The sequence below is a fragment of the Neltuma alba genome, unplaced genomic scaffold (assembly GCF_004799145.2).
Source record: "Neltuma alba isolate B1F8T4 unplaced genomic scaffold, ASM479914v2 tig00010416_pilon, whole genome shotgun sequence".
NCBI classification, from domain to species: Eukaryota; Viridiplantae; Streptophyta; class Magnoliopsida; order Fabales; family Fabaceae; genus Neltuma; species Neltuma alba.
In genome coordinates, this window is record NW_021635318.1 from 16,377 (window position 1) to 31,834 (window position 15,458).

General features: G+C 38.3%; 2 protein-coding genes and 1 long non-coding RNA gene across 3 annotated transcripts; all 3 read left to right on the forward strand.

The window, feature by feature from the left end:
* The first annotated feature begins 752 nt into the window (after positions 1-752).
* Positions 753-5,330, forward strand: LOC114756493 (uncharacterized). Its single transcript, XM_028945443.1, has 3 exons — positions 753-877; positions 4,872-5,180; positions 5,256-5,330. The coding sequence occupies exons 2-3, from the start codon at positions 4,872-4,874 to the stop codon at positions 5,328-5,330; spliced, it is 384 nt and encodes a 127-aa protein (XP_028801276.1). The 5' UTR covers positions 753-877.
* A 6-nt stretch (positions 5,331-5,336) lies between these two features.
* LOC114756494 (uncharacterized) lies at positions 5,337-7,150 on the forward strand. Its single transcript, XM_028945444.1, has 7 exons — positions 5,337-5,465; positions 5,554-5,763; positions 5,850-6,060; positions 6,084-6,190; positions 6,270-6,530; positions 6,607-6,884; positions 6,961-7,150. The coding sequence occupies exons 2-7, from the start codon at positions 5,686-5,688 to the stop codon at positions 7,148-7,150; spliced, it is 1,125 nt and encodes a 374-aa protein (XP_028801277.1). The 5' UTR covers positions 5,337-5,465; positions 5,554-5,685.
* A 316-nt stretch (positions 7,151-7,466) lies between these two features.
* On the forward strand, positions 7,467-7,983 carry LOC114756492 (uncharacterized). Its single transcript, XR_003741461.1, has 3 exons — positions 7,467-7,515; positions 7,602-7,700; positions 7,807-7,983. It is a non-coding gene; the product is annotated as an uncharacterized LOC114756492 (long non-coding RNA).
* The last annotated feature ends 7,475 nt before the right edge of the window (positions 7,984-15,458 follow it).

Below are 15,458 nucleotides of genomic sequence, written 5' to 3' on the forward strand. Positions count from 1 at the left end.
AACAGAGGCATTTTCCATGTCTTATTAAAATGTTGTTTGTAGCGTATGGAATTTTGTTGCAAACTAGTTTTAGGTGACTCATATTATTCATTATCATTCTTTGTTTGTAGAAGCATCCCAACAACCATTAACACCGGCGACATGGTGACATTGTTATCACCATCCACTGCAGCGGGCACTACTACAAATTGGGGAATACTTGACGCTAAATATTTGACGGTTATCATAAAAACCATCAAATATAATCCCCCCGAAAGAAAACTTGACCGTTTCTAAAGAAACCGTCAATTTTAGTAGAAAAATATTTGACGGTTTCAAAGAAACCATCAAGTATTGCAAAAATACTTGACGGTTATAAAATAACCGTCAAGTATATTAAAGGTAAACTTGACGGTTTTAAATCAAAACCGTCAAGTTTAGTAATACTTGACGGTTTTGATTTAAAACCGTCAAATATTATTTGAGAATACTTGACGGTTAAAAACCCGTCCCTTTCCCCTGTTCAGTCTCTTCAGTTCAAAATTTCTAACGCCCCCTCCGCTTCGGACTCTCCAAGCCGCCGTACCCACCTCTGTTTCGGCCGTTCCCTTTTGCTTTTTTTGCCCGTCCTTGCTCGTCCTCCATCATCGTCCCTCTCGGTGTCTTCCATTATCGGTGCGGCATCCTCCTACTTTGTCATTGTGCGTGCATTCTCCCGATTGCGCCCCCTTCCGCTTCGGACTCTCCAAGCCGCCGTACCCACCTCGTTCCCTTTTGCTTTTTTTGCCCGTCCTTGCTCGTCTCCATCATCGTCCCTCTTGGTGTCCTCCATTATCGTTGCGGCATCCTCCTGCTTCGTCGTTGTCGTGCATTCTCCAGATTGTCATTTCGGCTCCAGGTTGGTAATGCTTCACTCGCTCCCCTTATTTCCTTTAGTTCTTCCTTTGAGAAATGATTGTAGTGGAAAGGGAATGATAGGATAATGCTAGGACCGTTCACCATGCACACACGGAAAATGGGTTTGCTATTTGGCCGAATGGGTTTTCTTTTCTGTTCTTGATTCTAAATGGGTGTTTCGCATTTTGATCAGTTTGGGTTTAGGGTGTTTTAGTTTTTTGTTTTCGCAATAAAGTCTGGGGAATGCAATGCTAATGTTTCAATTTTTGTTTTTGTAATTGAAATTGACTATGTGCTGGTTTGGTTTTCTGCCATAAAGCCTGGGGAATTATAAGTTATAAGCCGTTATGCTGTCAAATTTTTTTCAAATGGAATAGCACATTAGTAGTAGTAGAATATTTTTCAAACTGAAATGAAAGTAAATTTTTGTTGAATTACTAGTTGTTAACAACTACTAGTTGTTAGCAAGTAGAATTAAAGAGGGATAAATGTGATCAATAGTGACTCATGTGTTGACTTTCTATTTTTGTTTAATTCTCATAATATCTTTGAGTCACTGATCACATTTTCCTCTAAATGATTCATCTTAGTCGGGGACCATGGGCAAAGAATGGATGTCCGCCAATCGTCTATCAAAAGAATATTGGGATGGGGTAGAACATTTTATTAAGTTTGCGATTGAGCACGCCGATGATCGCAACAGGATTATTTGCCCCTGTCTTAAGTGTTGCCTTTTGAAGTGGGTTTCGCCATCCGATTGTGAGAGCCACTTAATTATCAATGGAATTGATCAAAGTTACAAGTGTTGGACAAAGCACGAGAGACAAGAGATGTGAGTAATAGTAGTCGAGGGCATAGTGAAAGCTGTGGATCATCTAATCTTGACATGAGTACATGTGAAGCTGATCGTCTTGAGGAGATGACAGATGCGATTGAACGGGAACTTGACGATTGTCCTGAAATGTTTGATAGATTGAAGTGTGATGCTGAGACACCTCTATATGAAGGTTGTACTGATTTCACAAAATTGTCTGCAGTGTTGAAACTGTATAATTTGAAAGCAAGAAATGGGTGGAGCGACACAGGCTTCACAGAACTGCTGTTGCTTGTTAAACAAATGCTACCGAAAGAAAATGAGCTTCCAAGTAAAACGTATGATGCAAAGCAAGTGTTGCGCTCTGTCGGCCTCAGCTATGAGAAGATACATGCTTGCCCCAATGATTGCATTTTGTTTAGGAAGGAGTATAAGTCACTAACTGAGTGTCCTAAGTGTAATGCATCACGCTACCAAGAGAATGGGAAGAGCCCGAAGAAGGCATTATGGTATTTTCCCATAGTGCCAAGATTCAGACGCTTGTATAGTAATGTAGAAGATGCGAAAAATTTAAGGTGGCATGCAGATGAAAGGGTTAAAGATGGCATGCTTCGCCATCCTGCTGATTCTCCAGAATGGAAGAAGTTTGATATTGAGTATCCTGAATTCAGGGGAAGAAGATAGAAATCTACGCCTTGCATTAGCCACCGACGGGATGAACCCTTATGGGATGCAAAGCAGCACCCATAGCACATGGCCAGTGATTTTGTTTATATATAACCTTCCTCCATGGCTATGCATGAAACGCAAGTATTCAATGATGTCTATGATAATATCTGGGCCAAAGCAACTGGGAAATGACATAGATATATATCTAGCTCCATTAATTGAAGACTCGAAAGTATTGTGGGAGAATGGAGTTGATGTATATGATGCATATAAGGAAGAAAAATTCAAGTTGAGAGCTATGTTATTTGGCACAATTAACGACTTTCCTGCGTATGGTAATCTCTCAGGGTATAGCATTAAAGGACAACTTGGTTGTCCCATTTGTGAAGAGAGCACAGATTCCATAAGGTTGAAGCATGGAATGAAAAATTCATACATGGGACATCGTAGATGGTTGCATCGTGATCATCCTTACCGGCGATTCAAAAAATATTTTAATGGGAATTCAGAAGAAGGTAAGGCACCAACAACGTTGATTGGGGAGGATGTATTTCAAAAGGTGAAAGATATAGATTGTGAATTTGGAAAACCTTTTGCGAAGCATGTTGGAACAAGTGGGTGGAAGAAGAGGTCTATTTTCTTTATACTGCCGTATTGGATAACCCTGAATGTGAGACATTTTCTTGATGCTATGCATATTGAGAAAAACGTATGTGAAAGTCTGTTTGGCACATTACTCCATATTCCCGGGAAGACTAAAGATGGCATAAATGCCAGGCTAGACATGGTTGAAATGGGGATAAGGGAGGAATTGGCACCAGAGGATAAGGGAACTCGTACATTTCTTCGTCCGGCAGCTCACACCCTTTCTAGAAAAGAGAAAAGTAGTTTTTGTGAGTTTCTTGCTTCAGTAAAAGTGCCGGAAGGTTACTCTTCTAACATTAGTAACCTTGTGTCAATGAAGGATATGAAGTTAAAAGGTTTAAAATCTCATGACTGTCATGTCTTAATGGAAAACTTTATTCCAGTGGCAATACGGGCTATTTTACCTGATAAGGTACGAGTTACGATCACAAAGTTATGTTTCTTCTTTAAGTCTCTTTGCAGCAAAGTGATTAATCCTAGTAAATTGCCAAGATTGCAAACCCGAATCATAGTTACGTTATGTGAACTTGAAATGTATTTTCCTCCGACTTTTTTTGACATCATGGTCCATTTAACCATCCACTTAGTTAGAGAGGTCCAATTGTGTGGCCCAGTGTATTTAAGATGGATGTACCCAGTTGAGCGTTACATGAAAATATTGAAAGGGTATGTGAAAAATCGAAGTCGGCCAGAGGGTTGTATTGTAGAACGATATATTTGTGAAGAGGCTACTGAATTTTGTACCCATTACTTAAAAAATGCAAGTGATATTGGGGTTCCAATGTCTCGTCATGAGGGAAGGACAGATGGAGAAGGGATTATGGGAAAGAAAGTCGTAACTATTTCAAACCAACAGTGGGAGCAGGCACATCTATATGTATTGCACAACTCCGAAGAGATTGAGGACTATGTGCATGAGCATATTGATGAGCTAAAGAGGGATAATCCCAATAAACTTGAAAGTTGGTACACCAAAACACACAATAAACAATTTACAGCATGGTTGAGAGAGCATGTGCATGGCAAGTATAATAATGATCCTAATTCTGTTTCGAAGAAATTAAAGTTGTTGGCAGATGGACCGAGCAAACATGTGATTTCTTTCACAAGCTACCTTATGAATGGGTTCACTTTCTATACTAAACAACAAGATGATCGGAGTAAACAGCAAAATAGTGGCGTAACTCTTGTAGCTAGTACCATGCATATATCGAGTGCCAAAGATAAAAATCCTATCTATGCACGTATGTCATACTTTGGAGTGATTGAGGATATTTGGGAGTTGGATTACATTGAATTCAGAGTTCCGGTATTTGGTTGCAAATGGGTGGATAATAATAATGCATTGAGGATTGATGACTTAGGGTTTATACAATTGAATTTGAATAAAGAAGGATACAAGGAAGAGCCATTCATTTTGGCTTCTCAGGCTACGCAAGTGTTTTATGTCCCTGACCCGGCTGCCAAAGGATGGTCTATTGTTTTGTTGACTAATAAAATGGATATTGAAGAGACGGGTATGAAGACAATGCAATTGAAGATGATCCATTTCAAGGGGCCTCACTTGATTCTCATTTAAATGAAGATCAATCCATGTATGTCAGACATGATCACAACGACGGAATATGGATTTCAAAGAGGGGGAAAGTGTTTCGTAAGAAGATCAAAACAATTCAAACCAAGAAGAACATGCAAAAACATAAGAGTAGAAAAAAAAAGATCTTCTTAAACATGCATGTAAATTCTCTCATTATTTTCTTTGATTCTTTTATTTGTTTTAATTTTGTTCAAATAAATTTCGTCATTAATGACTTTATTTTCATTTAATGGATTCTGATTCATTTTGTTTACTTCAATTTCATCGCAGATGGCAGACGATAGCGGATCTAGCACTGATAACCCATCTCAGCCGAGAGATGCCTCTGAGCAGGAGAGACAGTTGCAAGAGGAGGCAGCACGCATACAGAGGGGCCTTTGTGTCATGCAAGAGGTCGTGAAAGCTCGAACAGAAGGAAAGAAATTTGCCGTACAGTGGAATAAGAAAGGACAAGCTGTACGGTCAAATAAATTTATCAGCTATATTGGGGCAGTGGCACGAAGCACCGTGCCCATTACAGCGCAGCATTGGAGGAGGGTTGATCGTTCAGTGCGAGACACTATTTGGACAGATGTATCGGTAATATATTATAACTCAAATTTCGTTTTCTTACAAGCTGCGTGACACTAATGTGTTGTTTTATATGTTTTGCAGTCTGCATTTGATATAGATAAGAGCAGGAAGAGGTTTGTGGAGGGGAAGGCTGGGAGGGCACTACGCTCTTTCTGATATTTTGTCACACACAAGTACTTGAAGGATCCTTCCACAGCCGACGAGTCCCAGGTTCCTAGCTTGATACGGGACTTGGTCAAACCAGAGGATTGGGCTGCTTTTGTGACGTCACGTCGTGATAGGCAATTTCAAGTAATAATCCTCGCTCTTTTTGATATTAAATAGTCCATTTTGTTTAATCTATATATTGTTTAATTGTGAATCTACTTTGTTTTTGCAGGAATTAAGTTCCCAAAATAAGGAAAGAGTAAAGAAGAATGAGTATCCCTACCGAAAGGGCCGCTTGGGTTATGCGGGCCTTGAGCAAGAGGTGACTCAGCAGGAGGGATCAGATGTCACTGTATCACGTCAGATGCTGTGGGCACTGGCCAGGCAAAATAAAGATGGCCAAATTGATAATCCTCGCGTTAAGGAGGTCGTGGACAGGATGGTGAGTATTATTCTAAATTAAATAATCTTCACGTTATTGTCAAATATCTTTAAGTATGAATAACTATATCAATGTTTGTTGCACAGGAGAGTTTGTCCCAGGAAGTTTCGCAGGGGGCATATTCTGCAGATGACCAGGATATATTGAGGAGGGCATTGGGGACTCCTGACCATCCTGGTCTTCTTAGGGGTGTCGGTTATGGAGTCACCAAGAGAGATTACTTTGGGTACCGACAAAAGCCCTCTTCATCGTGCACGCCTTCCTCTGCTGAGTTCATGGAGCTGAAGGAAGAAACACGCTGGTTAAAGGAGCAGTTAAAGTGCAAGCGCTCCTAATCGAGCAGTTGATCAAGAATCAAGCACCACAGCCGGCTCCGAATCTCAGCCCAAGTGGCAAAGACAGCTGCACATTCCCCTTGCTACCTGAGGTATAATACTTGTGTTTATATAATTACATTCAATAATTTATATATCTAGCTAACTTGTCTCTCATGTTAAACAAATCAGGGTGAAGCGGACGTTCAGTGTATGGCGGATAGCCCTAAACATCACACTGTTGCAACGGGCCGCATGTTCAATTTACCGGGGGAGAGTATAATTCATAATGTTCCTCTCCCTGCTGATCATGTGAGGGTGCAGTTGAACACTGCTATTGATGCGAATTATGCCCTCCCGATTCCCACCCCAGATGCAGAGACAGTGGCTCAAGCAGTGGGTAGCTTTGTCGCTTGGCCTGGCCGTCTTCTTACATTAGGACATCCTTCAAAGGTATATATGTATAGGTCTACAAATTCAGCTGATTTAAAATAAACTCTATTTTAATTACTAACAGTCTGTTTGTCAGTCTAAGGGGAAGAAGAGCCTATTGGGTGATCACTCATTATCATCACCACAGAAGCAGCCCTCTGAGCCCGTTCAAGTGGTATCATCAAGATTCCGAATATGTCTTGAGGAATATGCAATTGGGGCCAGATTAGAACATGGCGAGGATTTCATGATTCCCCTAGAGTTTGAGCCAGAGGTATACGGTCGACCCTCGTCAGATTATGTCACAAATGAAGTATTGAAAGAGATTCTGACGCATGGAATGGCCAGCACAAATGCCTGTAACTTTTATATCAGGTATTTGTTAAAACCTTAACTAAATACTTAAGTACTTGAACATTTATTCTATTGATATCTTCGTTTGTTGATTTAGATATCTTTTCAAGAACTTCATAGCCCCTGGTGGCCTTGATGACAAGTTCAAGATTATCAGCCCCCACACTTTTGCTGGCCACGGACCTAATATGAAGAAAGACTTATCCAGAGACTTGTTAGATATCTTCATTTCTAGGGCAACACCGGGGGCTCAGACTTTGTTTTTGGCGCCTTATTGTCAAGGGTAAACTTTCCTAAATTCTTTCATTTTCAAAATAATTTGTAATAGTTCTAATTGTCTTTCTTATACTTAGGGGACACTGGATGCTGATTGTGGTCAATCCCACAAAGCCGAGGATTTGGTATCTTGATTCTCTTCATGGGGATCCAACCAATCGACCATTTATGGTTTCATTGTTCAACAAGTAATATTTATCTCTATTATTTAAATTTAATTTAATTTCTTGCTTCAATCAAATTTTTGACAATCATTAATATTCAATTTTATTGTCTTCTCAGGGCTTTGTGGCTATACCGCACAAATCAGGCCTTACCCTGCCCCCCGGTAAAAAACGGCCAATTTGACGATACCTTCCCGTGGAAGAAAGTGAAGGTATTCACTACCATTATTTACTATTCTACTAAATATGGTTTATTTATATGATTGACTAATATTATTTCCTTTTCCATTCTTTACAGTGCCCACGTCAGCCCAACAAGAGCTCCCATTGTGGATATTGCGTGATGAAATTTATGAAGGAGATAATTCTGCACAATGCTGACACAATTCCCACGCAGGTAATATGCATTTGTTAAGGTTCAATTTATATATTTAAGAATTATTGTACTTACTGTAGCTTTACATTTCTATCTAACTTAAGTCATAATTTGTGGTTGCATACAGTACTTTGCCGACACATATTGCACAGTGTATTCATCTGCTCAGATGGAAGAAATCGTTGAGGAGTTGGCGATGGCCTTATTCCGTCAGTGGGCACAACATAGATAGGGAAGTGTACATTAAGACAGTGTATGTACGTACAGCTAGCTTTGGTTTCAATATAATTTTGGTTTTGGTTCATTTTTGGCTGTTGGTTAGTTTTAGGCATTGCACAACTTTGGCAATTGGCTAATTTTGGAATTGGTTCACCTTTTGTACTTGCCAGAATTTTAATATATCACAGTTGGTTTTCATTGGTTCATGTATATATATGATAATGTAAATTATTTTCGGTTCATTAACATATATGTATATGGCTGAATTGGTTTGAATGCTGGCCTGCATGATTCTGTTGAATGAGCCTTTGTTATCGGTTTCAAAATTGCAGGGGGTTGCTGGCAAAGGAGAACGAATTTTTAAAAAAAAAAACAAATAATACTTGACGGTTATTAGTTAAAACCGTCAAGTATTATAACATACTTGACGGTTACTTTTAAAACCGTCAAGTATTAAATAATACTTGACGGTTTTTCAAAAATAACCGTCAAGTATGTTTATAATACTTGACGGTCACTCTATGGAACCGTCAAGTATTACAGAATACTTGACGGTTTTTGGAACCGTCAAGTATAATCAAAATAATTGGCGGTTTTTCTCTAGTAACCGTCAAGTATGATTTAAATATTTGACGGTTAATAACCGTCAAATATTTGCTGTGGAAATATATGACGCCAGTATAGTTGACGGTTTTTAACCGTCAAATATGATCCAAAATAACCGTCGAGTATTTTTCATTTTGTAGTAGTGGGGGTTTCTTTCTTTTAAACCAGCCAAGAAGTGGGTCAAAATTCTCTCCATACAATTTACTTTGTAGATTGTTTCCTTAAGGTACGAATAGCTCAGCATGAGAAGATCAACTCATGTGGCTTCTTCAAGCTGTAGTCCAATCTTCTCCAATGTATTTCTGCCCGATTTGAAAACATCCAATATGTTGGTTGTTTGCAGTAATCCAAAAAGACACCTAGTTGTTGTGAGGATGTTAGGATTAAGGTTTTGATGATAACAAAGTAAGAAATTTGTGTTTCAATATGTTGATTGATTATCTGATCGATCAAGGATTTATCGATAAGCTGATAGATAATATCTCTGTACAATCAAGTAACTTAGCAGAAACTTTGATCGATAACTTGTTCGATAATGTGTTGATCGATCATTGTTAACTTAGTTATGTATGAAAGTCTGGAATAAATTATCAATCACTTGATCGATAATCGGAATGATCGAACATCGAGATACAAATCTGATAGGGAAATTATTGATCACATGATCGATAAACAAATTATCGACGAGAAGACAGATAAATAGTAATGTACTCTACTCATTCTATGTTTTGCTTTAGTCATCATTTATTGACCACATTATCGATCAGTCATTTATCGATAATATGATCGAACATTACTTCATAACTCTGTGTGTAGGTAATTATTTCAGTAGCTTATCGATCAGCAAATTATTGATCACATTATCGATAATCAGCACATCGTGTTTAAATCATGGTTCTTCGATCACAGGATCTATAATCACATTATCAATAATATGATCGATCACCGCGCTTCATGTTTGCCTTCTTTTTCACATAACGTGATCAATAAATCAGTTCTTTGATTTTACAAGAATAAACCTCTTTGTCGATCACTTGATCGATCATTCATTATTCAATACACCTATATAGCTTGAGTTTTCACTGAATATACTTTTGCTAATTGTTTATCGATAAGGTTATCCATCATCCATTTATTGATAATATGTTTGAAAAATTATTGTTTTAAAATATGTTCTATAACACTTTGTTTATCGATGACCTGATCGATCAACAAGTGTTTGATCACTTGTTCGATCAAGAGGCGATTTCAATTTAAACTTTAACTAGTCACGATATTTCTCAAAATTTATCATCTAGTTCATTCGAGCTTTCCTTAGCCTTCATGATTGTCTTAATTCTCTATTTAAAGAGATTCAAAATCAAAAGTGACCTTAATCTTCTTTTTCTATGCATAGCAGTATGATGTCACTATTCCCCTTTATCGAACACTTGATCAATAAATCATTGATCCATCACTTGATCGATAAACTTAGTTATCTGTTTCAAAAGCTCTTACTCTAGATAATCGATAAACTAATCGATCAAGCAGTAATCGATCATTACTTCGATCAAGTACGATCAATTATTACACAGCACATTTAACAACTGAATGATTCTACCCGTAAACTATGAATGTTCATTTTATTGTCTGTTTGGTTCTGCCCTTGATCTTACTCTGCAAAGAAAAACTTATTGAATCAATGTATTATTGCATATTACAAAGGAAACCCAACGGCTCTCCAACGGTTATCCAAGTAGCCTATAACCTACCTTGTCAGAAGCATTAATGGCGAAAACCATTGCAATTGGGAAAACATGCAACCGGACTCTCAACGGCTAGAAGCTCAACTATAAAAGGCGTGAAGAAGCATTAAATGAACAGATTAAATACACAAGCTACCGTCTGTCGATCATTTACTGTTATATTCAATACTCTGTTCTTCCATATACCGAACTTCAGTGATTATCATTTATTCACTCTGTAAGAGAGTCTGTACCCTTCTTCATTAATCACGATTTGTGTGAAACTCGAGAGTGTGGACTCTAGAGTGCGTTGTAACCTTACGGGTAGTAAAGGGGAGTGATTGAGAGTATCAATTACTGTACCAAGGCGCCAAGAGCTTGATCAATCTTGGAACATAGTGGAATACTCAGAGGTGTTCTGAGTACTAGACGTAGGTCAAGTGGTTGAGACCGAACCAGTATAAATCCTGTGTGTACTTTTCTATGGTGAAATCTCTCTAACTCACACTCTCTGTTTCTGATAGTATATTATTTTAATTTCACAAAATTTTTGAACTAACCGAATTCACCCTCCTCTTGGTGTGAGACTGCCACTAAAATTTAGTATCAAAGCAGGTCTCTTCAGTAAAGACTTAACAATTTGAAGAGAGATCCCATGGCAAGATTCAGAGACAGCCTGCTACCCAAAGGGTGTTCAACATCCAAACCGCCTGGCTTTAATGGAGAAAACTATACTTTCTGAAAGATGAGGATGAAGATCTTCATCAAGGCGACCGAGTATGGATTATGGGACCTGATCGAGCATGGTAACTACGTTCCTATGAAAATGTAGATGGACAACAAGTATGTAAGAGTCCTAGCGAGTTCGATGAAAAAGACAGAAAGTTGGTGACTCTAAACGACAAAGCCATCAACATACTTACCTATGTACTGAGCCAATGAGAATACTTCCGAGTTTCCAGTCTGGAAACTGCGAAAGAAATGTGGGAAGCACTGGAGATAGCTCACGAAGGGACTACCGGTGTAAAACAGAGCAGAATCAACACTCTCACCACAAAATTTGAGCTATTCAGAATGAAGGATGGAGAGAGTGTCCGAGACATGGAAGTCAGATTCTCGCATCTCATAAATCATCTCACGGCACTCAGAAAGAAGTATGGTCAGGAGGACCAAGTGAGAAAAATCTTAAGTGGTCTCACAAAAGAATGGGAGCCGAAGGTAACAGCAATTGAAGAAACGAAGGGAGAATCAATTGGCTCTATTGCGGCGCTATTCAGAAGCCTTGCAGAATATGAGAGCAAGCAAAGATATAAAAAGGAGATAAATGAGAAAAACCACAAGAGTATCGCTCTCAGAACTCAAGAGAGCGAAGATGACAACGAAGAAGACTTGGAGGATGACGAAATGAGTCTTATCGTCAGAAGATTCAAGAAATTCTATAAGAGCAAAGCCGGAAGGAAGTTTCAGTCAAAACGTAGAACCTCCACATCTTAGAATGAGCCAAAAGAACCGATCATCTGCTTCGAATGCAAGAAACCAAGACACATCAAAGCAGAGTGTCCCCAGCTATCCAAGATGAAAGACAAAGAAAAGAAGAAAGAAAGATTTAGAAAGAAGAAAGCCTTTGTCACATCAATCTGGGGAGATAGTTCTTCAGAAAAAGAAGAAGAAAGTGATGATGAAGAAATCGCTAACATCTGTCTTGTGGTTCAGGACGACAAAGAATCAAAGACAGATGAGGTAATCACTTATGAACCCTCCTATGATGAATTACAATTTGAATACAACGCATTACATTTAGAATTAGTAAGAATTGCAAAGGAGTTAGTAAGCTCCAAGAAAAGAATAAGATTCCTAGAGGAACAACAAACGAAGCAGAAGGACAACACAGTCCCACCTCCAATATGCATGGAATGTGAACAGAACAGAAAGAAGGCCGATGATCTCACAAAAACCTTAGAAAAATTCACTAAGGGTATTGAAATGCTCAAAGTGATTTTGGGAGCTCAACGATGTTCGATGGATAAAACTGGAATAAGATATGATCCTGTTCAAGATAAGACGAAGGGAAAGAAAAAAAGTAGCAAGAAAAGAATAAGATGGATACTTGTATATGTGCCCTTAGTGAGGAATAGCAATCGATGGATACTCAATTGCAAAGGAGTTGGTAAGCTCCAATAAAAGAATAAGATTCCTGGAGGAACAGCAAACGAAGCAGAAGGACAACGCAGTCCCACCTCCAGTATGCATGGAATGTGAACAGAACAGAAAGAAGGCCGAGGATCTCACAAAAACCTAAGAAAAATTCACTAAGGGTATTGAAATGCTCAAAGTGCTTTTGGGAGCTCAACAATGTTCGATGGATAAAACTGGAATAGGATATGATCCTGTTCAAGGTAAGATGAAGGGAAAGAAGAAAAGTAGTGGTCGATCATATCTCACATTCTTTAGAAATACTATTCATTCCTCTAATCCTTTTGCACTTTGTTCTTATTGCAACTGTAAAGGTCAGACAGCTATCACAGGAAGAAAGGAATTTACGGGACATTAAAATGGGTGCCCAAAGGTACTCATGTGCCTAGGACAACTCATACTAACCAAAAAGGACCCAAGAAGGTATGGGTACCTAAAACATGATTGTGTTGTTGCAGGTGTGCCTCAAAGCATCTAGAACAAACAAATGGTACATTGACAGTAGATGCTCTAGACATATGACAGGTGATACTGAGAAGTTCACATCACTCAAACCAAAAGACGGAGGTAAAGTAAGTTTCGGTGGCAATCAATCTGGAAGAATTGCTGGAATCGGAGAGATAGGAAGTAACAAAGGAATAAAGGTTGAAGACATATACTACGTGGAAGGTCTGTGTCACAATCTACTCAGCGTCAGTCAGAGTACCGACAAAAACAACTGGGTGATCTTCGATTCAGAAGAATACTTAGTAATAAGCAAAGACGACTTGCCATTAAAGAAAGAAGAGTTGAATATAAAGCTGAGAGTTCCAAGGGACAGTAACTATTATACACTCCAAATTGACTCTAAATCTTCTAAAAACTGTTTTATTAGTAAAAGGAGAAAGTTGGGTTTGGCATAAATGTCTTGCACATGTTAACATGAATCAACTTTCAAAATTAACAAAAAGGGATTTGGTTATTAGTTTACCAAAAATTCAATACGAACATGATATTATTTGTGATGCCTGTCAAAAGGGTAAACAAACAAAGTCTTCGTTTAAGTCAAAGAAGACAGTCTCAACTGAAAGGCCACTCCAAATGCTTCATATGGTTTGGTTGGTCCATTGAGAGTGAAAAATTTTCAGTGGAAATCTGTACACTCTTGTGATAGTTGATGACTATTCGAGATTCACTTGAACTTTGTTTCTTTCCTCTAAAGATGAAACATTTAATGCATTCATTGTTTTTGCCAAAAAGGTCCAAAATGAGAAAGGTAGTTTCTATTGTGTCAATCAGGTCTGATCACGGAGGAGAATTTGAAAACAACAAATTCACAGACTACTGTGACGAGCATGGAATTGATCACAACTTTTCAGCACCAAGAACTCCTTAACAAAACGGTGTCGTTGAACGAAAAAACAGAGTTCTCATAGAAATAGCAAGGGCAATATTGAACAAGAAAGAAATTTCACAAGTGTTCTGGGCAGAAGCATGAGCACAGCTTGTTACATATCCAATAGAGCTTACATCAGAACACTACTCGGGAAAACACCATATGAGCTATACAAAGGAAGAAAGCCAAACCTGGCTCATCTAAAGATCTTCAGGAGTAAGTGCTACATTCACAACAACAACAAAGAGAATCTCAGTAAATTCAATCCTAAAGTTGATGAAGGTTTATTTCTTGGTTATTCTAATCGTAGTAAAACTTATAGGGTTTTCAACAAGCGCACTTTTACAATTGAAGAATCAATACATGTTGTGTTTGTTGAAACTGAGCTGATTTCAAAACCTCTAGATGATGATGTTGAGATCGTTCAGAATTTTCAAAAATTGGATTTAAATAAATTTTCAAACAAATTACCTTCAGAAGAATGTTTAGAAAACAAAAATGATTTAAAATGAACCTTCTTCACAAGAAAACTTAGAGCAGCCTAAGGATTGGAGACATAACCGAGACCATTTACTGAAACAAGTCATTGGTAAAATCAATGAAGGGGTCAAAACCCGAAGACAAGTGTTCAATGAAGTGTGCTTCTCTGCATTCATATCGCATATTGAACCTACCAATGTTGACGAAGCCCTATCTGATGAATTCTGAATAGTCGCAATGCAAGAAGAGCTTAGCCAATTTGAGAGAAATCAAGTTTGGGAATTGGTACCCAGACCTAATGATCATCCGATCATAGGCACCAAATGGGTATTGAAAAATAAGCTCGATGAATCTGTGCAAATCGTCAGAAACAAAGCCAGATTAGTAGCTAAAGGATATAATCAGGAAAAAGGCATTGATTATGAGCAAACCTATGCTCCAGTGGCTAGATTGGAGGCCATACGAGTACTCTTAGCCTTTACTTGCATTAAAGATTTCAAATTATATCAAATGGATGTTAAAAGTGCATTTTTGAAAACGGCTAGAAGTCTTTATCGAACAACCTCCTGGTTTTGAATACTCAAACTTTCCTGATCACGTTTATAAACTGAAAAAGGCTTTATATGGTTTAAAACAGCTCCTAGAGCTTGGTACGAACGACTTAGCAATTTTCTAATAGAAAAAGGATTTGAAAGAGGCAAAGTGGATGCTACTCTTTTCATTAAAAGAAGTAGGAAAGATCTTTTGATTGTTCAAATTTACGTGGATGATATTCGGAGCTACTAATGAAGATCTTTGTCAATAGTTTGCTAAGCTAATGCAGGAGAGTTCGAAATGTCAATGATGGGAGAACTAAATTCTTTCTGGGATTACAAATCAAGCAGAAGAAAATGACATATTTATATCCCAGATAAAGTATCTGAAGGAGTTGCTAAAGAAATATGGATTAGAAAATGCCAAAGTGTAAAAATTCCTATGAGCTCAACTATCTCGCTAGATGCAGACGAAAAGGGCAAGGACGTGAATCTGACCAGATATAGAGGAATGATTGGTTCATTACTCTATCTCTCACTGCTAACAGGCTAGATATTCAATTCAATGTGGGAATGTGCACAAGATATCAGTCAGCCCCAAAAAAATCACATGAAGAGGCTGTAAGAGAATCCTCAGGTACCTTGTTGG

Excerpts from the sequence above, each read along its gene's own strand:
- LOC114756493 (XM_028945443.1), top strand. The coding sequence starts at position 4,872 with ATGGCAGACGATAGCGGATCTAGCACTGATAACCCATCTCAGCCGAGA. Across the intron at positions 5,181-5,255 it reads CTATTTGGACAGATGTATCG|TCTGCATTTGATATAGATAA; the intron begins GTAATATATTAT and ends TATGTTTTGCAG.
- LOC114756494 (XM_028945444.1), top strand. The coding sequence starts at position 5,686 with ATGCTGTGGGCACTGGCCAGGCAAAATAAAGATGGCCAAATTGATAAT. Across the intron at positions 5,764-5,849 it reads AGGAGGTCGTGGACAGGATG|GAGAGTTTGTCCCAGGAAGT; the intron begins GTGAGTATTATT and ends TTTGTTGCACAG. Across the intron at positions 6,191-6,269 it reads CATTCCCCTTGCTACCTGAG|GGTGAAGCGGACGTTCAGTG; the intron begins GTATAATACTTG and ends TAAACAAATCAG.